The following is a 24051-nucleotide window of genomic DNA, read 5'->3' on the forward strand; positions in this document are numbered from 1 at the left end:
AAGCGTCGCAGAACAAGTAACGTGTCGTTTATTTATCAAAGGCTGTTGACAGGACGTGAGATTGAATTAATTTAGCCCCAGTGCGCTTTTGTGTTTTCTAGAGCTTGAAGTCCAGGTCACCCAGTCCACTTAAATTGAATGTTAATTGACTGCTGAGTGAATAATTAATGAGCGGCCCCCAAGCAATTTGGCTCATTTGCATGATGCGAGTCAGATTAGGGTTTATGAGGGTTGTCTGTTGTGTTCACGTAGCCGCTTTCACGCAGAGAAGAGGATAGGGGTGGAGCCCTGCCACCAATGACAAAAAATGCCCCCCACCCACCACAAAATGTTTAGAATTGCCCACATGCTACAAACTATGATCTCAAATCACCTAAATATCATATTAAATGTGTTAAACTCGCTGTAACTTCCGCTAACAACCCAGGCTAAACTTAGCTCCTCCCTGACATAAAAAACTTGTCTCTCAATCGAGAGGCATCACTTTGACATACTTTCTTGACACCAATTGCTGCTACTTTCAGACTTTGGTGTACAGCTTTGCGATTAATCGATTGATTGCTAGAAAATCGTGGACCTTTTTTTTTTTCTTCTCCCTAGCAGATTCCATGGCCTGTTCAAGCACACTTTAGTTGTTCATAGTATTGGCATTTTTATTTGTTTCTTGTTTTGATTGATGGGTGCAAAAAATGATCATAATCAGATTGTATTTTTTCTGGCCAAACACCAATAAGTGAATCGCAAAGAGTGACCACGCGTGGGATTACTGTCCGGGTTTCATATTGCAGCGTTTACGATCGGCGTTTGCAGCCCGCTCCCCGCCAAGGAAGGCGACGTTATCTCACTTCCTGGATGTTCACGTGGAGGAGGTGTTAAACAAATGACACGTCAGTGGCTCTCCAGGATTTTCTCGGGCGATCGGAAAGCGTCGCCGGGGCCCTGAAGAGCAACAGGAAGTGGCTGTTTATTTTTCTCATTTCCTCTTTGGGGAGGCTGCCTCCCCCTTCCACTCGCCTCTCCTGAACGTGCGCGTACCCCGCCGCTTGTCTATATTGGCTAATGATTGCAAACGGGGGTCTGCTCTGGAATATCCGGAGCTCCTCTCTCCGGCTACAATCTCGCTGTCTTTTTTTTTTTTTTTTTTTTTTTAACCCCCCCACCCCCTTTCCTCAATCTTGCTTCTCTTTTTCCACGGGAATCCCAGGTCCTTATATGGTCGTCATCGGTAGCAGCTAGAAGGCAGCGCGTGTGTGTGTTACAAGTGAGCTCATCGAGCAGCGTGTAGGGACCCAGCTGGTCGCCCTGCAGCCCCCTCCCCCCCTCGTACCCTCTGGCCTCCCAAACCTGGCCGACAAGAACAGGAGCTCTTTTCCAGCACGCACCCACTCTTCCACCTAACTTGAATTTCCTCATCTTTCTTTTATCTTTTCTGACATATTTTTTTATGCTAAGCGCGCCCCCCCCCCCCCCCCCCTGCCTCGGACCCCCGCGTCCACAGAGGAATTCCTTTTGTGGAAGCGGTTGCGAGAGGCGCCGGATGACGAGGGCCGGCAGGCGTGGCCAGAGCGCCGCCGATGCCTGAAAGCCCCGAGGCGAGGGGTAATACTTATCTGGGAATTTCTCCACTGGTATGCTAGTCCAGGGCTGAGAGAGGGCACTTTTGTGGTCCGCGCTGTTGGGCGAAAGCACTGCTTGTGGCCAAAAAGCAAAATAAATCCACACAGAGGAGCGCCGGGTAACGCAATCCCTTCCTCAAGGCTTTTTGACCCCCCACAATTTGTTCCCGTTTCACATTTGAAATTGTCTCCTAAAGAAATAAGGCAAAGTCAATCCATCTGCCTTCAAAAAACCTTGGCATGTCTGTGGTTGGGTGTCAGTAGAACAAAAAGTCAGCATTTATGGAGGGTTTTTTTTTTTGGGAGGGGCGGTGGGATACAATGAAACAAATGTAAAGCCAATTAAATAGACTTGAAATAATTCATTACATTTCCCACTGATTTTATTTGATTTCAACCTATAAGTTCGTTTTATTTTTAGTTAGTTTTTCTTTACACGCCAAAATTGAATTTCATTCTGTAAAATTTCCTATAAATTTTCCATTAAAAAAAATTTAATCTTAAATCATTTTTCAGACTACAAATTTAGAATGGATATTTTTCTTTAAAAAAAAAAAAAAATTCTGTTCTTTGTGCCAAAATTAAATATAAATTACTGTCCTCCTTTGGTGTTACTCAGTCAAGCTCATTTTTTTTTTTTGCTGCTATTGCTAAAAAATAAACCCACAGCGAAATTAGTGGTGGTAATTTGTCAAAATGGCCTCCAAATGATGCATGTCCTAAAATCTCAACGTTTTAGGTCAAAGGACTTGGCTCCAGAAACAATTAAGGCTTTGCTGTGAGATGTTTAAAAAAAAATTTTTAAAAACGCACATATTCTACCACCACGCTGTCTTCTGGGGCCTTGGGCCCACCTTGAGCACAACATGAGCCTCCATTTTATGTCTTTGAAAAAAACACAACATTGTTCATATGAAAAGATTCCAAAGAAACCATCCTGACAAATTCGAAGGAATCGTCCAGCCCATGCGTTTCTCCCATGGCCTTTTTCCGTACGTTATTTTTATTTATTTTTGTCATCCATTTGTAATGGGCTTACCTTTTTGCCGGCCAAATTTCACAGATGAAATCACTTTCAATTATCTTGTGACCTTTCTCTACCCATTCCTAATGGCTACGTGAATCTTTTCCAATGGCTGCCTCGTGTCATCGCTGTGCACGGGCCAATCAAACGGCGCGTCCATCATATGATCGTCTCGGTGGGCCCCTGTTTGAACAATAGATATTTATTGATGAATTTGTTTTTTCAGGACTTAAAAAAAAAAAAATCTGGGTTTTCGTGGCTTTCATGGTTCAAAGTGCATTCCGACGAACGGAGCGAGTTTAGAAAACCAAAGTCAGTGTTACTTTTTCTGCCCCCTCTAGTGGCTACTATATTTCAAAAAGTCAACTAGAGGTTTTTAATTCCCACAAATTGCTTTGCAAAATGGATGAAGAAGGATTCAAATTAAATTTCATATTAAGGCCTTATTATCCCGGCCAGCAGTAAACTGCTAATTTGTGCCCTTCTGCTTACTTTGCATCGCCCATCTTGCGGGTTGCTTGCGCGCCTCTCGCCGCTTCGCACCGGCTAAACAGGTTTGAATGACAACGTGTCTGCTGGAGAGTGACTCAGTACAACTTTGAATGCTCCACTCTGTGCGGCCTTATGGCCTTTATCAAATTGATGAAGTCTCCAGCGCGCATCCTCATCCCTCCTCGACCGTATCGTAACATCAATAGTCTCCCGCCTAACAGTAACAATTTGAACAAGATGGATTATTATGCTATAAAAAAAAAAAAACTTTCATACACTGCCAGATATTTTCAGACCCTCTTTTACCCTAATGTTTGAGAAAATGTAAAAAAATACATAAATTCCTGGGATTGCATGGCTGGTCCGTGAAAAGACGAGTAAATTAGTCAATGGCAGCGAATGAATTAACAAATATCAACGCAATCTTCCTCTGTGCTCCAGAAAGTCAAATCAAGCGTTTGTGCGATTGATGAAATCATCCAGAGCTTGTATTTTGTTTGAAAGATCTTTTTTTTTTTTGTGTGTGTGTTGTTGTCCACCTGTGGCAGAGGATGTTCCTTTCATGCACACACACGCTTGGCGAGATAAGCTGAGCGCAGATACTCGGCGGCCGTGGCCATCTACGGCCGCGCAAAGCAACCAAATTTGGACAAGGATTGCATGCAGATAGACGTGTGCCCTGAACGTGAGGCCACTCTGCGTGCGTGTATATATATGTATGTGTCTATCTGTTGTCAATGACTTAGTTGTCATAGCAACCCCAGCAGAGAGAGAGAGAGAGAGAGAGTCCAGACGCTGTGTTGAAGGATGGTGGGTGAGTGGGATTTTTCGGAGTGCGCTGTGGTAATTGCAAGGCCAGTGTAGCTATGAGTTCACTCAAGTACCAAAATGTGATCATGCCATTAGGTCTATTGTCTTTTATCGTAATGAAGTATTGTTACGGGGCGGGGAAAAAAAAAAAAAAAGAAACATTCACTTTGAATTGAGTAAGTGTACCCGACTGATTGGGCGCCTGTCACCGCAGGCCTGCATCGACGACAACCCGGACATGGTGACGTTCCTGGTGACGCACGGGGCCAGCATTAACCAACCCGACAACGAGGGCTGGATCCCCCTCCACGCCGCCGCCTCTTGCGGCTACCTGGGCATCGCAGAGTGAGTGTCGTCCCCGGCAACATAGCCGCTTTCGTTTCTTTTTGGGCCCGTGTTAGCAGGAGGGGATTGTAACGGGCTAAAAGGAGCGCTCGGTACCCGTTTCATGACCTGATTGGCTGGCGCCGTACAGCCAGGCTACGCATTTAGATACTTTTTTTTTTTTTTTTTTTTTTGGGAAGCGCAGGGAGAGAAATTCAGTGCTATCCACACGCGGGGGAAAGTGGAAAGGAGAAGTGGAGCCACGAGTGAAAGCAAAGGGTCAAGTCGCTGGTCAGACTGGTGACTAATGGAGAGATTGTGTCACAGAGGGAAGAAGGAGGAGGCTGCTTTTAGTCGGACAAGCCAGCAAACAACAACTTGGGAACACAAAGCAGCCAATGTCGAGATGCGGAGCAAGGGGTCAAAGGGCAAAGTGTGGTCCAGGGGTCCGTTCCATTCTTCAATCAGGCCCACAGAGAGCATTTACGTTATTGAGTCCTTCGATATGTTGTATTCATTCAGCCCTGTTAGAGTTTGTTCAAATATCTTCATTGAATTTCAATAATAATGAAATTTATTTTCTCCATCCATCCATTTTTGTCCAGCTTTGGCCATTGTATTTAACATTTTTAAGATGAGATAATTTTATTCATAAATTTATTTATTTCAAATAATTATACCTTGGTTTTTTTATTTCAAATGTTAAACATTTTCCATTTACCTTATGACTGTTTCAAAAAAAAAAAATCAATTATGGCCTTTAAAAAAAGAAAAAAAATGCATCAAATGCTTTTTTACATATCATTTATATCGTATCAATAACCATTATGTATAATTCAATTATAATGACCAACTATTTATTACAGATTGTTAACCGTATGTATCAGTGTTTCTTTGACTTTTTTTTTAAATTTAATTTCAAATAAATCAATTAACCTATTGTTTCATGAGACCAATAAAAAATATTAGATTTGACAGGACCTTGTATAATACGGCTACTATTCCCATCTCTGTTATGTAACAAGCACGATGACCCGCACCTCGTATCTACAAAGTGTTCTCTTTTGACACAGAATGAACTCTTGTGTACGCTTTGCCTTTGTGTGTTGCTCTTTAAAAGCGATTATGCATTCTGACAACCACCGAAGACGCGCAAGCAGCCTCGGAGTTGTCGCTCGTGCAAAAACACCGCAGCCTCTCTGCCGCCGATTTCATCCTCTCGATTTCTGGCACCGTTGAAAATGCATGGTCGTGTTTTGACCGGCAGGTACCTCATCAGCCAGGGGGCCAGCGTTGGCGTGGTCAACAGCGAGGGTGAGACGCCGCTGGACATTGCCGAGGAGGAGGCCATGGAAGAGCTCCTGCAGAATGAGATCAACCGGCAAGGTACGGGCACAACAATCGACGCGCTGTTATTTGATCGGTGGCTATTTTTAGCAGGATGTTTGAGGGTGAGGCGTTATCCACGATAATCGCGCCGTTTCTAAAAATGGTGAGCATATAGGGATTAGGGGCCCCCGTCCAGTATGTCACGCATGTATGAGTACGTGTTGCTCACTTCTCATTGACTGTCAGTCACCTGCTTCTTTTTTTCCACCCGCTTGCATAATAGCAACTTCTCTGAAAAGTCACATTTGGCGCGGAAGAACAAGCCCGTCAGACACCACGCGAGTGAAGAGTCGTTTGTCATGCTTTTTGACTTCCTGTCGGTGTCCTAAGCATTCAAAATGGAGGGAAATGGCATCCGCTGTTGTCGTCAGTCAAACAGCCCAGTAGAAATGTGTACACAGCGGTACCTACCTTGAGTTAAGAGTGCCCCAACTTAAGAGCTGACACGGACTGGCTAACGATTAGCCAGTTAGCAGCCATCCGCTAACTTGAGCTCACAACAGCCAACTCTACTTTCATCGGCTGACACCCACGTCACTCACCAGGCCAGGCCCCACCTTTTAAAGCCATGTGGTGATGAATTAAATTTGTTACTCAATGTAACCGTGTATATTTAATAGAAGCCATTTTAAGATTTATTAGCGGTGTGTCCTACATTTTGATGATGTCAGCTGTGATCTGATCGGTTGGGTTAGATTTGGCTAAATCGGCTGCTCAGGTAGATGATGTGCAGTTCTCGGTTTATAAAAGACGAAAAAAAAAAAAAATGTTGTAAGCTTTGAACTGCTGCCAGTTCCTCTGCTGGCTGTCTTCTTTGCGCAGTCCTACTTAGAGGCCATTAGGCTCCCTGCTTTTTATAGCCGCTGTGTAGGCAACTTCCCAAGAGATCACGGGGGACGACCCGGCAGGCCAGCGCTCCGTTGCCGACATCCCGCCCAACCACGTCTTCTATTGTTGCTCACTTGCAGTCTCAGGGCCGTTGTCGGTTTGTCGATGTAAGAGCTGATTAGCAAAAAAAACCTGCAATGTCATACAGTTAAAAAAATCAATCAAGTGTACTCTATATATAAAAAAAAGATATATAAGATCCAAATAAGCAATGTTTCACCCCCCCTCAGCATTCCTCGAGAAACATATTTTTGAATATGCTGCCTGCTCTATGTTGTGGCTCCTGGCCCGGTTCTCTCCCCAGCTCACTGTTTTCCTGTAGTAAGACTCAGCTGACAAGTCGCTAGCGTCCTCCGCTGATTTAGGTTAGCGAGCGGACCAGGTGTCTCCAGAGACAATGCAGGTCTGTTCGGTGTATCGCGCCGACACATTGACCCATTTAACTGGCCGCTAACTCACTGTCACGTTGACAGAAGGTTGGCGCGCCGCAAACCACAACAAGCGGCCCAACCGTAAACACGGGCGACGTAGGATTGGAGCTCACGCGGCCGCCCGGTTGTTTTTTTTTTTTTTGTGTGTGTGTCTGGCAGGCGTGGACATTGAGGCGGCCCGCAAGGAGGAGGAGCGCGTCATGCTGCGCGACGCCCGCCAGTGGGTCAACAGCGGCCAGATCCAGGACATCCGGCACGCCAAGTCCGGAGGAACGGCGCTCCACGTGGCCGCCGCCAAGGGCTACGTGGAGGTTTTAAAGTAAGAGCCCGGCAGAACAATTAACTCATTCACTGCCATTGGCGGATTTACTCGTCTTTTCAAAATCCAGCCATTCAATCCCAGGAATTTATTTATATTTTTTTCAATTTTTTTTTTTCAAATGTTAGGGTAAAAGAGGGTCTGAAAATGTCTGGCAGTGAATGAGTTAAATACTGTACATTTAACCTGTGCATCCATCCGTTGTAGCAGTTCAAGCCTTAAAGTGCCCCTCCCACTCACATTTCACCACACCTTCCAAAACATTGAAAAAAAAAACAAAACTGATTGTTACTGTTTTTTTTGTTGTTTTGTTTTGTGCAGGCTTTTAATCCAAGCAGGGTATGATGTAAATATTAAGGACTACGACGGCTGGACTCCCCTTCATGCGGCAGCGCACTGGGGCAAAGAGGAGGCCTGCAGGATACTAGTGGAGAACCTTTGCGACATGGACACCATCAATAAAATGGTTTGTGTCCCCAACATTCACCCCCTCAATGCAGGTTTCAATTTTTTTTAACTCTTGATTGCGCAACAGGGCCAGACGCCTTTCGACGTCTCGGACGAAGACGTTCTGGGATACATGGAAGAGCTGCAAAAGAAACAAAATCTGGTACCAGTTTGCGCATGCCGCCGATCACCCGTTAAACATTCAGTCTCATTTTTAGTCTTCATTCCAGCTGATGAGCGAGAAGAAAGACGACAAGAAGTCTCCTCTGATTGAAACCACCACCACGGGGGACAACAACCAATCACTGAAACCACTGAAAAGGTAATCAAAAGTGAGGCGACTTTTTTTTTTTTTGTGTGTCACACCGGAGCTCTAATAGCGCTAAAATGCCCGCGCCACAGCAAAGAAACGCTACTGCTGGAGCCGGAAAAGAGCGCCCCGCGGATCGAGACCCTAGAGCCCGAGAAGGTGGATGAAGAGGAGGAGGAAGAGGAGGGCAAGAAAGACGAGTCCAGCTGCTCCAGCGAGGAGGAGGAGGAGGAGGAGGAAGATTCCGAGTCGGAGAACGAAGCGGGTACGTACTCCGTCTGTCTGTAGGCCGCACTGACCCTCCACAATGGATGCGCAAATTGCGCCAAAAATATAGTTAATGCATTCAGGAAAAATGAATTGAAATTGGGAACCTGATTGTGGGGGAAATTCGAAACGTCTTTTCAGTTTTTCGATAAACAAAGGGGGGAATCAATGAAAACTCCGACTTGATCTTCTTTCTAGATAAGAGCAAATCTTCGGCATCGGTGGGCAACAGCACGACGCCCGCCCCGACCAGCATCAACGTATCCTCCCCCACCAGTCCCGGCAACCAGCTAACCAGCCCCTCGTCGCCAACTAAAAAGGTACCAAGCACCAAATGGACCACGCTTGCTCCCTAAAACCCCAAGGAGGTGCACAAGCCAAAACGTCAACCTTTTCAGCACATTGATTTAGTTGACTGGGGGGGAAAAAAAAAGACCCAAGCGACATTTCTGCATGATGCAAATGAGTTCTCATTTGCAGATGCTGCCCCCTGTTGGTAAAATGGACACATACAGCTAGGATTCGTAATTCCTCCACTTGAGTTCTCAATGCGGCGATGACTGGACTCGTTTGAGCCTTTGTCGGGGTGCTCTCTATTTTGCAACATGGTCTTGAACAAATTTGTTAGATAAGTCCGTGGGAGTGTTTTGCACCCCGCTATTTGAAACTGAAGATTGTCTAACAAACGTGTTGGTGGAGCTGAAGTGGTCTGGCAGTTGCATGCCTCCTCCTTCATTTGTGCTATTGAAAATCCAAGCGCTGCTCTTATTCAATTTGAGATGATTCACTTTGCTGGGCGCAGTTTCTTCTTCTCTGCTTCTTTTTTCATGCAAATGTTTTTTTTTTTTTTTTTTGAAGCCTAGTAACCCACACGCTCATCTCCTGTGGAAGAAAATGTCCCAATGACACGATGTTTACCGAGTTTGGCACTTGGCAGTGATGATGGTGTGGTGTTAGTAGACCTCAAACAAAACAAAAAAAAAAAAAGTCTGTCCTTGCTCCAAAGTGTTTCTTTTGCCGCTGCTTCAGTTTGACCCTCTCAACCTGCTCCCATCTCTCCCTCTTTCTTTCGGTCTGCGTCTGCTGGCTCCGTGTCTTTTGGTTGGCTTTAGTTTGATTGTGTTGCCCCCCTCATGCCCGCGGCGGAGCCGGGCTGTCCCGCATTGTGGCGTCAAGGCTTGCGCAAAACTGGCATTTCTCTCGTGCCCAAAAAAGCAACGGTGAGGCCAGTTTGGTGGCGTGCGCCGCACTTTTCTGTTCTCTCATGCACCTGGACTAAACCTGACCCGCTTGCCTTCCCCTTGTAACCGTCCTGGCTGTCCTCAGTTACACTGACACTCACTCATCAGAACCACTTGGTTTGCACTTTTTTTTTTTTTTTTTTTTTAAATCAGTGAATGTTATTGTGTTGTCACTGTGTTGGTGTGGCTTGTGTGTTGGGAATATTTATGAGCACGATAATCCGAGTTGCTTTGGTAGAATTGCCATGAAGCAGACGTGGGAGACTCGAGTCACCAATTTTCTGATTTACGAAAGACAAATGCTGAGTGCAAAAGTGGCAACTGTGCAACGAATATCTGTTGTGACTCAGCAAGATTGCATGACTTGACCTGCTTAACCCAAGTAACGACTTTGAAATGTTGAGGATACGCTCGGGCTGCTCGATTTATGAGGGGGGAAAAATAGTAATCATGATTATTTTGGTAATAATTAAAATCACGATTATTCAAACTAGGGATGTTCCGATCAGGTTTTATGACACCGATACCGATCATGCATGAGTGAGATCGGCCGATAACGATACCGATTCCGATCACATGGAATACCTGTATATTTTTCCATTTATTTATGGTGACTGCTATTATGCAATATTATCTGGGGAAAAAAAACCAGCCTTATTATTGCCCTAATTTTGACAAAAAATCTATATACATTTTCAAAAGCATGAAGAAATACAAAACCGTTGCTGGCACAATACAACAATCACTCAGTCACAAAGATAATTTGAAAAAACAGCTTTTAGTAACACAGTTTTGAACAGATAAAAAGAATCAGCAGTCTCAAAATACTTAATTATGCAAAAAGCCAAATAAATAACATGCCACCTAAACGTTGCATGGTTTGGAATATAGTCAAAGTAGAAAAAATAGTCACATGCAGGCTTCACGCCAATAAACTATTCAATGAGTTCCTAAATTGAAACTACTCAGGAACTTGGTTTCTTGTCTTGTGCATAGACAAACTATCTTGTGCAATTGTCAATGAGATAAAAGTAACGCATCATGCATAACACATTTTGGAATACACATGCCTCATTCGAACATTGTCATTAAAATTAGCACGCGAGCGAAAAACTCCCTTGTTAGACTCAACATGGACACAGGACTCCATTTAACACTTGTAAAATTTAAACAGGATAATAGGTCTTCTTTTAGGAAACTTTCGATGCGACAATACACCCTGTGGCGGAGCTACGCCTGTGAAGTATTTGCGTCCCGGTAGCTAGCGAGGCTCGAAGTGGCCGAGCAGACGGCGGAATCCGGTGTCTTCTACCACCGAGAAAGTTCGGTCATCAAGTCCGATTAATTTCATTATTTTCCTGGTTATTTGCGTTGCTTTTTGCCTGTCGCGCTGACATGGGTTTGAGTTGGTCAGCATGCGCCGTTTCATTGTTGCTGCTGCTTCAATGCAGTGAGCCTTGTAAACCCCACCATAGTCTTCCAATTGCTGCTTCTTCAAATGTCGGATTAAGTTGGTCGCCGCGAGTTATCTTTTCATGGCATATATTACAAGACGCAAAGTACACACACCGCATGAGCTTCGGATTCTTTATCGGCAATAAAAGGCTTTGATCGAATTTGCCGATCACGTCATTTTTCACGAAAATCGGCCGATCGTTATCGGTGCCCGATCGATCGGAGCATCCCTAATTCAAACGGTTTATTTTTGGGTACAAAACAAGAAAATATAAAGACAAATAAATGTACCAGTAAGTAAGTTCCTTTTGGACCAAATAAAATTGATACAAATATTTTTTTTTTACAAAATGTATGATTTCCTTGTGTAAACAAACAGTGCGTTTGCTATAAATGAATCTGAATACTTTTTTACGATTATGCCAATTTTGTGATCGTGGAGTGTAATAATCATAAATGTAATGGCATTTCGATTAATTGCACAGGCCTAGGATACGCCACTTGACTTAATTTTTGCCACAGAGACTTGATCGAGACTAATGATTTGCACATATGTGACTTAGTCCCACCTCTGCCATGATGGAAGAATTTAGTCTGGTTTCGTTGTGATCCTCTTAACAGGCATGTGCCAAAAACCCGATTCTTAACCCGTATCATTTGTTTTACATTCCAAACTTGAATTGCAACTAACATGGCGCCTTCCTTCCCAGGCGGCCACCCAACCCAGCGCCAAGGTCTCGTCCAAAGTGGAGGACGAGCGCAAGGACGAGTCGCCGGCGTCGTGGCGCCTGGGCCTGCGGAAGACGGGCAGCTACGGGGCGCTGGCGGAGATCACGGCCGCCAAAGAGGCACAGCGGGAGAAGGACACCAGCACGGGGGTGATGCGCTCGGCCTCCAGCCCGCGCCTTTCCTCCTCGCTGGACAACAAAGACAAAGAGAAGGTCCGACCCCCAAAAGACTGAGCGTTTACCCGACGTTAAGCTAACTCTGAAACGTTCCCCAGGAGAAGGACAAGGGAACGCGGCTCGCCTATGTGGCACCAACCATTCCCAGGAGGCTGGCCAGTGCGTCGGACATCGACGAGAAGGAAAACAGGTGAAAGAATGAAGCTTCAAAGTCGGTACACCATGGGTGGGCGTACTTTTTTTTTTTTTTTTTTTTTTTTTTTTTTTTTTTTTTTTTTTTTTCCCCCCCTCCTACAAGGGACACAGGGTCAGCTCATTCAAACGTGAGGTAAAAAAAAAAAGGTGCAAAAGTAAGCAAGGATAGCATGTGCCTCCACAGGGACTCAACCGCCTTGATTCGAAGCGGCTCGTACACCCGACGACGCTGGGATGACGACCTGAAGAACAGCGAAGGAACCACCTCCACAAACAGAACCCCCAGCTACCAGCGAAGGTTAGCCACCACCACCACCACCACCACCACCACCACCATCATCATCATCATCATCATCATCGCCGCCCCGAGACCACAAGCAGGAGCTGCTCCTTGCTCTCCATGCACATTTTGCCCAGGCAGTCACGTTGCCATGCTTTCATGGAAAACGCTTTCACAGTCAGCTGCATAGCGCATGTTGCATTCACGTCACAGCAGGGCTTTTCGCGGCTCAAATTGAGGCTCCGATACTTTCCTGTGAATCATTTACAGGGATTGTATTCGTCAACTGTTATACAGTTATGTTCTACTGTAGTATCTGTGATGTTGAGCGTGGAATAATTTAGTCAATATAATAATAATTAAAAAGGACTATATTGTCCGCTGTGTAAAAATCCCTATTAGGAAGTAGTAAATGATTCCAAAAACAGATTGTCACAATGTCTGAAATTTTTGAGCCAGGCGGCCTCAAATTAAGCAGCTGTGTGACATGGATGCAACAAGAGTGTGTCACAAATATATGTGTGTGTTATACTGCGTGTGTTCATATATATATATATGTGTGTGTGCGTCTCCACTGCTAACATGCTTCTTCCACCCACACCCGCCCGCCCGCCAACTACCACCCCCCGCCAGCACGTCCCACACGCTAGCGCTAGGGCGGAGCGGCAGCACGCGGGACGTGCCGGCCAAGTCTTCGTCCACCTCCAGCTTGGACCCTAACACCTGTAACACTAAACCCTGGCAGCCGCCCGCCTCCCACTACCAGTCATACAGCATTTACCGCAGGTACACACGTATGCCCGCCCGCCCGCCACTCATTGTCCCACGCGCAAGTGCCTAGGACAGCAGCCCTTTTGCTTGTTGTTGTGCACACCTGAACACAAACAGCATCTAGAAATCAGGGGCGGAGCTATGGGTGGGCCTGGGTGTGCACAGGCCCACCCAGATTGACAGACTGCCGACCCAGTGAGATTCATGGATATATACTTTTAATTTTTTTAGTATTTATTTTTTTTATTTGTTAGTATTATTTTTAGGATTGTGCTCAGTGAGAGAAATGTTCAGGCCCACCCTGTTTTTTTTTTTCAGGCCCACCCATTAGCCACCTTCTGGCTCCGCCCCTGCTAGAAATACTTGTGCACAGAGGTAATGAGTACTCCCCATCTGTACTAGAAATACAGATGCTAAATTAAATTTAACACTGAAAAGTGGCAGTGTTATACTGCCCCCAGGTGGCCATGGGGCGCACAACAGAAGGAGCAGCCCAAAGACAAATGGAGTGAAGCAAAAAAAATGTGACTCATTAATTCTTTACATTCTATTTAATTGTCATAACTATGTTTTTATAAAGTACAATACAAGAGTGCTATTTTTCTGACTTTTTTTTTTTTTTGGGGTGGAGGCTGGAATGGATTAAAGGCGTTGCTTCCCACCACCAATGCAGTCATCCACTAACAGGAAGCAAGTTTTGGTTTGTCTAACTTCTCGCATAATTCCGCCCCATAGCGGCTCTTTTGGCAGACGATATGACGACTTGAGCTCGTCGACGACCACCACCGCCACCTCGGCCGCCTCGTCCTCGACAACCACCACCACCTCCTCATCATCGGTTACCTCGCCCATGGGCCACCGCGGCTTTCTCTCCGGCTTGGGCTCCGCCTCCACCCGCACTGGCTCCACCAGTCTCACCAGCAGGTGGGCCGGCCGTCAGCTTGCTTTTCATTTGAATTTTTATTTTATTTATTTTTTTATATATGCTCCCAATCAATGTTTGTTCACCTAGCTAAAAAAAAAAAAAAAAAAAGTGCCTTGGCCCAACAAAAGTTGTGACCCACTAGTGTAATGGACCCAACAGGTACTGGTCAGAGGAGAGTGCGGAGAGGGAAAAGGACAAGGAGCGGGAGTCTGCCGCGGTCATCCCCACCATAAACACTGGCTCTACCACCACCGTCATCGGCACGTCCGGCACCAACATCACGGGCACGGGCCCCGAGCGACGCAGGTGAAGAAAATGTGCTCCCAAACAAGACGAGTAATAATAATACAGCGATCCTTCGCTTTCCGTACGGGTTAGGGAATAATGGAGGCCCCCGCCCGCTGACACCCACGTCACTCACCAGGCCAGGCCCCACCATTTAAAACCACACACGCTCATAGTCACAGATGGAGGGTTTCCAGGGAATCATTTTAGTTGTGTTCTCCAGAAAAATCTGCAAAAAACGTTCTCTTCCTAATGAGAAGAAACATGTTGTTTTTTTTCCCCCCCCATGTCACTTTAGGGGCTCCGTAGCTTTCCACAAGGCTGCCAAAATGACTTAATAGAAAACCTTTATTTATTTATTTTTTTATTTTTTTATTTTTAAATGTATCATGTTTTTAATTTGAATTTGTAGGTCGTACCTGACACCCGTACGAGACGAGGAATCCGAATCGCAGAGGAAAGCTCGCTCCCGACAGGCCCGTCAGTCGAGGAGGTCCACCCAGGTGCGTTGATTTGAAGCCCCTACATCTCGAACACAACAACCACGAAAAAAAAAAAAAAAAACCCAAGCAGAAAGTAAGCTATTTTTCCCTCGCAGGGCGTCACTCTGACCGACCTGCAAGAGGCCGAGAAGACCATCGGCAGGAGTCGCACCCCAAAGAGCCGCGAGGAGGAGAAGCAGGACAAGGAGAAGCAGCAGGAGGAGAAGAAGGAATACGAATCCAAGGAGGACGACTACCGACCAAAGTACCGCAGCTTTGAAGACGTACGTTCCACACGCAGCTCCCGTTTTCGCCGCCGGTCACTTTGCGCCGCGTAACCGGGCCTTCCTGTGGCTCCAAGCAGCGCTACCGCACCTCTTCCACCACCTCGTCCTCCATTTCCACGCTCAGCACTGCCTCAGCCCCGTCGTACGCCAGCACCGCACTGACCTCCAGCTCCGGCTGCCTCAACAGGCCCAACAGCCTGACGGGCATCACCTCCTCCTACAGCCGCTCCTCCAGGGACACCGAGAAAGGTCGGCGCAACACAAATAAGCACTCCATCGGGTGTCGGCCTAGCGCAATTGAATCCTCATAGGTTCATTCGGCAGCGGAAAATTGGGTAAAGCTTTCTTGCCTCTCGGGAGGATGAAAAAAAGGTCGCTGCAGTGCGTTCATCTGAGGGAAAACACTCACTGCTTTGTCTTGCCGTGACAGAGTCTGCTTCTTCCCGCTCCAAGTTCTGAGTAGGATATTTTTTCCGACGTGGGCTCCGTTTAGCAGTCATGTCAAAGCTCAGAATATGGCGACAGTGTTTCCCTCGCGGTTCATCATTTCGCAGATTTTCTGTCTGTCACGGAATCCCTTGCGATATCTGCCATCATGATAATCATTTATGGATTATTATTATTTTATTTTATTTTTTTACTTTCTAGACACAATTTCGCAAGTACGTGTTAGCGCGTCTCCTTACTCACTCGTACTGTTCTCCAAATAAGAGACCCTGTGTGCTTGCTTCAAGCGGTTTGTCACTCCCAGTTGCAGTTTACTGTAGAACGGACTAAACTATACAATTAAACATTATATATTCAAGCAGACCATGAAATTTCATTTAAAGTTGCTATCTTAATGCTAATATAATGTGAAAGTGAAATTAGCATAAATGTAGGCTTTTTAAAAAAATTTTTTTTAACTAAGAGCAGTAAAAGACTTTCATTTTATGCTTTTAAATGTTTGTGTGTGTTCAAAAATGTTTAATGTATTTCAAAAGTGTGTTAAGTAAAAAATTATTGATAGGTCTAGGACGCCCCCCCCCCCTCGCAATGATTAAAGCTTCACTGTAAAGACAATGGACGTGTTGTAAGGAAAACAAGCATGTTCCTTTTGACTTTAGAAACGGACAAAAAGGAAGAGGAGAAGGAGGGCGACGACAAGTCCCAGCCTCGCTCCATCCGGGATCGCAGGCGGCCCCGCGAGAAGCGACGATCCACCGGCGTCTCGTTTTGGACCCAGGACGTAAGACGCAATCATGCCCCTTGCCTTTCATGTGGGTCATAAAGCAAGTTCTTGAGGGCCCTTACGTGCGCTGTCGTCATCATCTTTGCAGGGTGATGACAACGACCCCGAGCGGCAGTCCGACTCGGAGGAAGGCAGCATCAAGGGAGAGGTGCAGGTAACTGACACTAAATTGGCTCGCTGACATTTTCAAATCCAGACGGACTTTTCGTTTTCTGCTCTTTTGCGATGGCGAGACTTTGATATTCACCCTCAGCCTTTGATTTGAAATTGACCCCGCACACTCGCGCACTTCCTATGATTGTCAAAGGCAAGTGCCCTTTTTTTTTTTTAAGAGCAAGTAGACATGACTGGAAAGGCAGACAAAAACACCTTAGTTACTCTTCAAAAAAATGCTTCGATCTTTTCGATTTGTAATTAATATTAATCATGCCAAGGATGGGCAGAATATGCCTACTGAGCATTTACATTAAGTGGCCTGTGATATTTTTTCCCTCTGATTGCTGAATTAAAATGTTTTATTTCTCATTAAGTAATGTATTTGTTGATTTGATAATTAAATATTGAATATTTGTAAAATAAGAATTATTGGTGAATTGATGTCATGTAAATTGGAAACTTTAAACGTGTTGGTAAAATAATTTGTTATACATAGTTTTAATTACCGGTATATGTGAATCCATTTATATAAATGTTTTAACATACTTTTGTATACAGTTTTAACCTCATAACAAATGAAAGTATACCAACAATATTAATATATTGAAGAGCCCATATGACTGATGTGGTCATTTAAAAAAAAAAAAACAAAAAAAAAAACAGACGCCCTGAAAAGATCATGTTATTTTTATTTATGATTGTCTGCTTTCTTGTTTCCTTGCAGGTGGACAGCAGGTTGTCCAGGTGAGTCGAGTGCTTTTTGTTTGGCTCGTGCGAGCGAGCCCGCCGCCCCCGTAACGTGCGCCCCCGTTGCAGAAACGACAGCGGCACCACGGCGGCCTCCCTGGACCGCAACGACTCGCTGCTCAGCCGCAGCTACGGCGAGAGTCGCAGGACGTACTCCAGCCGGCTGGACAGAGACGACGCCACCGACTACAAGAAGGTAGACCGGCCGCTTTCAGAATTCACCCAACGGCGTCGCTGTTCTCTTTTTGAACGGCGCGCGCTTCTCCGCGCAGCTCTACGAGCAGATCTTAGCCGAGAACGAGAAGCTGAAGGCGCAGTTACGCGACACGGACCTGGAGCTGGCCGACTTGAAGCTGCAACTGGAGAAGGCCACGCAGGTGCTTCCCCCTCCCCCTCCTCCTCCTCACCACAAACCTTTATCATCCCTGACTCCATCCCTCACGTTTTTTTTTTTTTTGTGTGTGTGTGTTTGCAGAGGCAGGAACGCTACGCCGACAGGTCGCAGCTTGAGATGGAGAAAAGGGTCAGTTGACAAGGGCGGGCGGGGTCGCAAGCCATCACTATTGAAACGTAACAATGTGCTCCAAGTCACTTGCCATGTCTTAATATATTTAATACTGCTGTGGTGTTAAATCGTGAGGGGGGAAAAAAATGAGCTCTGTATATTTTGTAAAATAAAAAAAACAGGATGAGGTACTGTAGATACTTTCACCATGTGAGGGAAATTAAATAAAAGTCAATTAAAAGTAAAATATCATCGCTGTCCTGTGAAAAACACTTATGTCCAATTTTGGAAAAATGTGTAATTTTCACATTAATGCATACATGTCTAATGCGAAAAAATAAGAAAATTGGAAAACAAATTGTTTTTCACAGGACAGCGATGATATGTATATTATTTTATTTTATTGTAGTGTACTTATTTTAATAAATCAATAAATAGAATAGGAAAAGTGTGACTCATTTCACGGTTTATAGTTCATGTCAAAGGGGTTCAATGAAATCAAAATGGTCATTTCAAAAAAGAAAACATGAACAATTTCATAATTCATCAGAATTTGATTTGACATATAAACAACAGTATATCGTCGCTGTCCTGTGAAAAACACTTACCGGTACGTCCATTTTTTCACAGGACAGCGACGATATACATAAAGCAAAATAAAAAGAGGAAGTAAAAAAATAAAAAATAAAAAATAAAAAAACTTTATTCAAATAGTTTTATTCAAAAACGTTTTATACAATAAAAATAAGTATTCAGTAATAAGTATTTGACACCTGATCATCTTTTGAATACGTCTCAAGGTAACAAGCAGGCCTCAGTATCATCTGGGCGCTGGTATGAATCTAAGATGACTTGACCTTTTTGCTGCTGTCACTCGTAGCCCCGCCCCCCCGCTCCACTTCCTCCTCCCTCCCTCCCTTCCTCCCTCCCTCCTTCCTTTCTTCTCGTCAAGCCTCCGAGGCCACCACATGTCCAGACGTCTTTTATACATATCTATAGAGCAATATAGAGTGTGTGTGTGTGTGTGTTGATAATAGTGCATGTGTTTTTTTTCATGCTGCTGAGGTTCCATCACCACAGACTGGAAAAATGTCCTCGACCACGTTTTGATCACAGTGTGTGTTGATGGCTGACGCTTGTAGACGCCCCACGCGTGCGTTCGTGTGTGCGTGCGCATCGTCCGGCACCGCACGCTTTGGCACCCAACACCACGCAAGAAAAAAAAAAAAAACCCTAAATAAGTGTCGTTCTTTGTCGTCCACCCTACAGGAAAGACGAGCTCTCGAAAGGAAAATTTCTGAAATGGAGGAGGAACTCAAGGTAAACACACACGCACACGTGACAGATTGATGCTAACAATAGCAGCTAGCTTTTATTTATTGGGACCGATGGGGAATTTTTTCCACCCCTGAAATTGTTTTTATTTGATTTTTTTATTAATGTATTTATAAATTATTTTTGATAATTAATCCACGGTAAATGATAGGCTATAAAAATTATTTCTCTATTTTATGAATTGCTTAACTCATTCACTGCCCGACATTTTCAGACCCTCTTTTACCCTAACCTTTTGGGGGAAAAAAAATAAATAAATCAAGTCCAGCTATTCAAACCCAGGAACTTAAACTGGGTTTGAATGGCTGCATTGTGAAAAGACGAATAAATCCGTCTTTGGCAGTGAATGAGTTAACCAATAAATTGATTATCATTAACAAATTTACATGCTAATATTATGCTATTTTTTCTCTAACAGGTTTTTGTTTTTATAAATAATGAAATATTAGAACATTTTTTACCCTTATTTTTTGTGTCCACCAATCAACATGCTGCACTTGGTCTAGCTCCGCCCACGGAAGGCTTCCAAAAAGTGTTCTGGCTCACTTGTTTTGGGACCCTTCAAAATGGAAACTGATGATTTCTGACAAGTTCTGTCACCAGGGGGGAGGGGACTGCCTCGTTTTTTATGAGGGGGAGAAATAAGTTGCAATGTCATGTGTTGTTGAATTGAGTCCATGCGGGTCCAAAATCTGTCCTCCATTTAACAGTCTTCCTTTTCTTTTTGCTTGTCTCTTCCTGTCGCTCCCTTCTTCTATTAATGTGCTCCTCCCTCCTCTCTCCTCTCCTCCTCCTCTTGTGGTCCGCCACATTTCTTGTTGTTGTTGTTGTTGTTGGGCTGCTGTGTGTGGCTCCCCCCTGCAGAACCTCCCCCAGGTAAAGCAGGTTCAGGCCCTGCGTCAGGTTAAGGAGCGGCTGCAGGCCGAGAACCGGGCGCTGGCCCGCGTGGTGGCGAAGCTCTCGCAGGCCGCCTGCAGCCAGCTGCCCGCCGTCGACCTCTAAAAGCCGGCCACACTTCCTCCGTTTCACCCCAGCGAGCCCCCGCCCCCACCCCCCTTTGACCTTGCCCACCCCCCCTCACACCACCCATTCATGCCCCGCCCACAGGTGCCCGACTGGTTTTCACCTCCCTGCAGTTGTTGGTGTTTTCCCTGAGGAGGGGGTCTCTTGGTTGCAACTAGGGCTGGGCGAGTCATTTCAGATCCATTCATTCCAGTTTATTTGTAAGGACCTTTTTTTTGAGGGGGGGGGCAGTATTTCCTAGACTAAAAGGACTGCAAAAAAGAGGCGCTCCTTTACCAGAATGTATTGCTGATTGCCAAATCAAAAAAAAAAAGCCATTTTAATTCTCACTAAGAAATGATAGCGGAAACGTTCCAAATTTACACTCCCATTCACTGACACCCACGTCACTCGCCAGACCAGGCCCTGCCTTTTCAAGCCATACCCACTCAAAAGTGACAGGAAAAGAAAAAAGAACATTTATTTGAAGTCCATCTCGCCCATCCCTAGTTTGAACACTTTCCTTTGTCGGCGCATTCCGACCCGATTGGCGCTTGAAACCTGACGTGCACGCAAAGGAAAGTGGGCCTCTGTAGTTTCTAGTTTGAGTGTCTTTGGCTTGCATGAAGTGGCAAAACCGCGCCCCTCCGAAGCCTTGAACCGTCTTTGTTCGTGCGGGGAAAAATGACATCAACCCTCACTTAGTGAATTTGGGCCATTTTGTTTGGTCCTTTGGATGTTTGTTTGTTTGTTCAGCTGGATTTGAGCAAAGGTGTCACTGCAAACATCAAGCTCATGACACTGTTTACAAAAGTATTGGGACGCCTCGGAAAGGAAGTTATCTGGGGTTCTTTTTTGGAGAGGTCCAGGAGGAACTTTTTGGCACTTTTTGATTGGCTGCCTACATGCTGCATGGGCCACAGGAACTTTTTAGTTCCAGGGACTTGTGCACCTTTTGACAGGACTTTATTGGAGTTTTACCCCAGACCTAAGAACTTTTGGAGAACTGCCAAGTGTATGGATGGGAATTATTGTCTAAATAGAGTTCTGGGCGAGTTTATCAAGGGGAAAAAAAAGATCATGCTAGTGGCTAGTACGTTCGGCAGGTTGAGAATCTTTTGAAGGAGCGTTTTGTTAGTGCCAGGAACTACAAGATCCAGTCACTGTAGGAACAGAACTTAAGTCTAAATGTAGTTCCAGCGTACCTAACCCAATGGGAATGTAACGTTTGAGAGAGATAAGCACGGTCAAAATTGATCAATCACATCCTGATTGATGTGATTCTATCAAGAACCAATACTTTTGTCCACGCAGTGCAAAGTGATGGCGGCGGACATTTTGAGTTTGTGGTTTTTTTTTTTTTAACAGCGTTTCACAATTGCCGTGTCATCCATCTTGAGTTGGGTCCGAATTGCGGTGCGGGCATGCATGGCTTTTCGATTTGATCATTTTCGTTACTAATTTGCTGTGAGCGTCTTGTTTCGGCGCCGGCCCGCGTTCCAAACGTGTCTCAAGTGCTTTTGTTGTTCCCACGCAGACGCTCCCCGACTTGAAAGCAGACAACCAGAGGCTAAAGGACGAGAACGGCGCGCTCATTCGAGTCATTAGCAAGCTTTCCAAGTAGAGCACACCGCCACCGAGACCACCACCACCACCACCACCCGCCTCCCTTCTCTAGCCCCCTCTGCCAGTGACTAATGGAATTGCACATTTAGATAGAATTGCAAGAGACATCAGACTTTTTTTTTTTTTTCCACCCATCCCCACTGTTGACAAGCCCGACGATTATTTAACCAGTAAGCCTTAGTTGTACATAAAGAGGACCGCTCTTGAGGAACAATTATTATTGTTATTATTATTATTATTATTATTATATTACAATTACAACACCTGATTTTATTTGTGCCACGCCGCCTTTTACTTCCTCCTGTTTTGTAAGTGTGCTGTGTCCAGTTCCTCCCATCCCCCTGAGAAGTGCCACTTCCATCTTTTTTCTTTTTTTGTTTTTTTTAATTTTAAAAATCCTCACGCGTGCACTCACACACTTACACTCGCGCACACTCATTACCACACCTTCCCTGTTTTCGTTTTTCCTCCGCGAGGGAAAAGAAACACAAAAAAAAAAAGAAACCTCGAGGCGGACCAGGTGGAATTTAAGCTTTCACTGAATGTGCAATATGCATTATTATTGTTTTTGTTGTTTTACGCTTTAATGACATCACTTGGTTAGTCTGATGTGTCACTCTTCTTCCACTTTTCCCCCCTCTTTCTTTTTGTTTGTTTTTTGGCTTGTAGTGTTAGTTGGTTTATACTCTGTATTTGTCACCTTGTTTTAGGAGGTACTGAGTGAAGCTGTGTGTAGATACATATATATATTATATATGTGTATATACATAAGGCTGTATGTTTGTTTGAGAGCAGCACACGCTGAGTCTGTTACTATTAAAAGTATACCAATTCCACACAGGACAAGCAGGTGTCTTTTTCTTTCAATTTTTTTTCTTTGACAAAAGAGGCAAAAAGTGTTTCAGGTTTCAAAGCGGGACTGCCGACAGTGGTTTTTGTTTTTCCCTTCTTCAAAGAAAGTGTTGGGAAAAAAATGCTTTGACTACATTTCACTTTCTTTGCATTCACTAGCTTGGATGAGTGCTGTTTTTTTTTTGTTTTTTTTATAAAGTTTTAGTGTTGTAGCCAACAAAGCTTAGCCTCCTTTTTACAAAAACACCACGTGCACTGTCGACGCCGCGAGTCCAAAACATGCTGTTGAAATATCCCACGCCAGCTTTTATGCATTTCAGTGGCCTTTTTATTGAGCTTATTTTAGTCGAGGAAGAGAAAAAGGTCGCTGCAAATAGACTGATGATGAGAATGATGACCATCTTTCTGGTTTTATTTTATTCTTGTTTCTTTTTTTGTTTTTCTTGTAAAATAGGTGTGTAGCTTAATACATGCAAGCTGTGCTGTGACTACCAATCACTGAAGAGTTCATTAAAATAAACTTGTACATTGTAAAGTTCACGTCTTGCTCATTTTTTTCATGTAGCATTTGTAGAAGTCCTTGTCTCCAAGCAGCATATAGATTAAGAAAATGAACAGAATCACACCCTTTGTTTTTAACATTTGTGATTTTTTTTTTTTCATATTGAATGTAAATAGAAAATTTTAGCGTACGTGAGATTTTATTTTACATAGGTAATGGATGGATGGAACTTTGCTGCATTGTTTTAGACAGGCCAATTGTCAATGCAATACTCCATTGCGCCCATAAGAGGGAGACATTTCATGAAATCAAATGATATTGGCTTTTGCTAATGTTAGGTAATTGTTGCTTGAACGCAAAATTGTGGGTACGCCTAGCAGAAGTGCTAAACGTTAACAAATCCCACCTAAAAATAAATCAGCCAATCATTATAAAATAGTACATTGACTCATTTCACAGCACCCTGCGTTCAATGTGCGATAGCTGTTGAGCATGCTACCCTCAGTCGGAGTCAGTCCACATTCCTTGAATATCTTATACGTCGCATTCCAGGGCATGATTTAGCCACAATTTGCGCTTTAAAAAACGAGAAGGGTCCGGCTGCGGCCGGGGCGTTCCTGTTAGGACACAAGAATGCCCACTGGGCGTTCATGTCAGCTTTCTGTCGACCAATGAGAAGGATCCAGTTACAGGCTGGGTGTTCCCAACACCACACGGGGTGAGGGACGCGCAGTGGGTCTTCAGTGATCCATATTGGCGACTTCAATCAAATTTCTATATCAACAGTTACTAAAAATGTGGTGAATTGACAAAGCATCATGTCAGGAAGTAAATAGTTTATTTCGACAACACTGACTGTAAAGCATTATATTCACTTAATATGCCTGTCTTGTCATCTTAAATGTATTCGAATACGATATAAATCAATCAAAAGAAAGCCGCGCAGTGGACT

At 44.5% G+C, this 24051-nt stretch overlaps 1 protein-coding gene across 4 annotated transcripts in view; it reads left to right on the forward strand.

Annotated features, from left to right (window-relative positions):
- Positions 1-23132, forward strand: part of ppp1r12a (protein phosphatase 1, regulatory subunit 12A) — a 67151-nt gene extending 44019 nt beyond the window's left edge. Inside the window, exons 7-32 of one of the 4 annotated variants that reach the window (XM_086023112.1) lie at positions 4157-4287; positions 5534-5652; positions 7134-7293; positions 7615-7759; positions 7829-7903; positions 7971-8062; positions 8143-8315; positions 8516-8637; positions 11724-11954; positions 12017-12108; positions 12298-12411; positions 13027-13179; positions 13900-14088; positions 14249-14395; positions 14787-14877; positions 14973-15140; positions 15221-15392; positions 16250-16371; positions 16463-16528; positions 17255-17274; positions 17347-17473; positions 17550-17654; positions 17753-17800; positions 18583-18616; positions 19052-19102; positions 21657-23132. In XM_086023112.1, coding sequence (XP_085879238.1) covers positions 4157-4287; positions 5534-5652; positions 7134-7293; positions 7615-7759; positions 7829-7903; positions 7971-8062; positions 8143-8315; positions 8516-8637; positions 11724-11954; positions 12017-12108; positions 12298-12411; positions 13027-13179; positions 13900-14088; positions 14249-14395; positions 14787-14877; positions 14973-15140; positions 15221-15392; positions 16250-16371; positions 16463-16528; positions 17255-17274; positions 17347-17473; positions 17550-17654; positions 17753-17800; positions 18583-18616; positions 19052-19083 — 2928 coding nt within the window. In that variant the 3' untranslated portion in view covers positions 19084-19102; positions 21657-23132. The other 3 variants (XM_086023111.1, XM_086023114.1, XM_086023113.1) reach the window with 3 other exon arrangements.
- The last annotated feature ends 919 nt before the right edge of the window (positions 23133-24051 follow it).

The sequence above is a fragment of the Filicampus tigris genome, chromosome 22, assembly GCF_054856515.1.
Source record: "Filicampus tigris isolate MCC_2025a chromosome 22, RoL_Ftig_1.0, whole genome shotgun sequence".
In the NCBI taxonomy this organism is placed as follows: Eukaryota; Metazoa; Chordata; class Actinopteri; order Syngnathiformes; family Syngnathidae; genus Filicampus; species Filicampus tigris.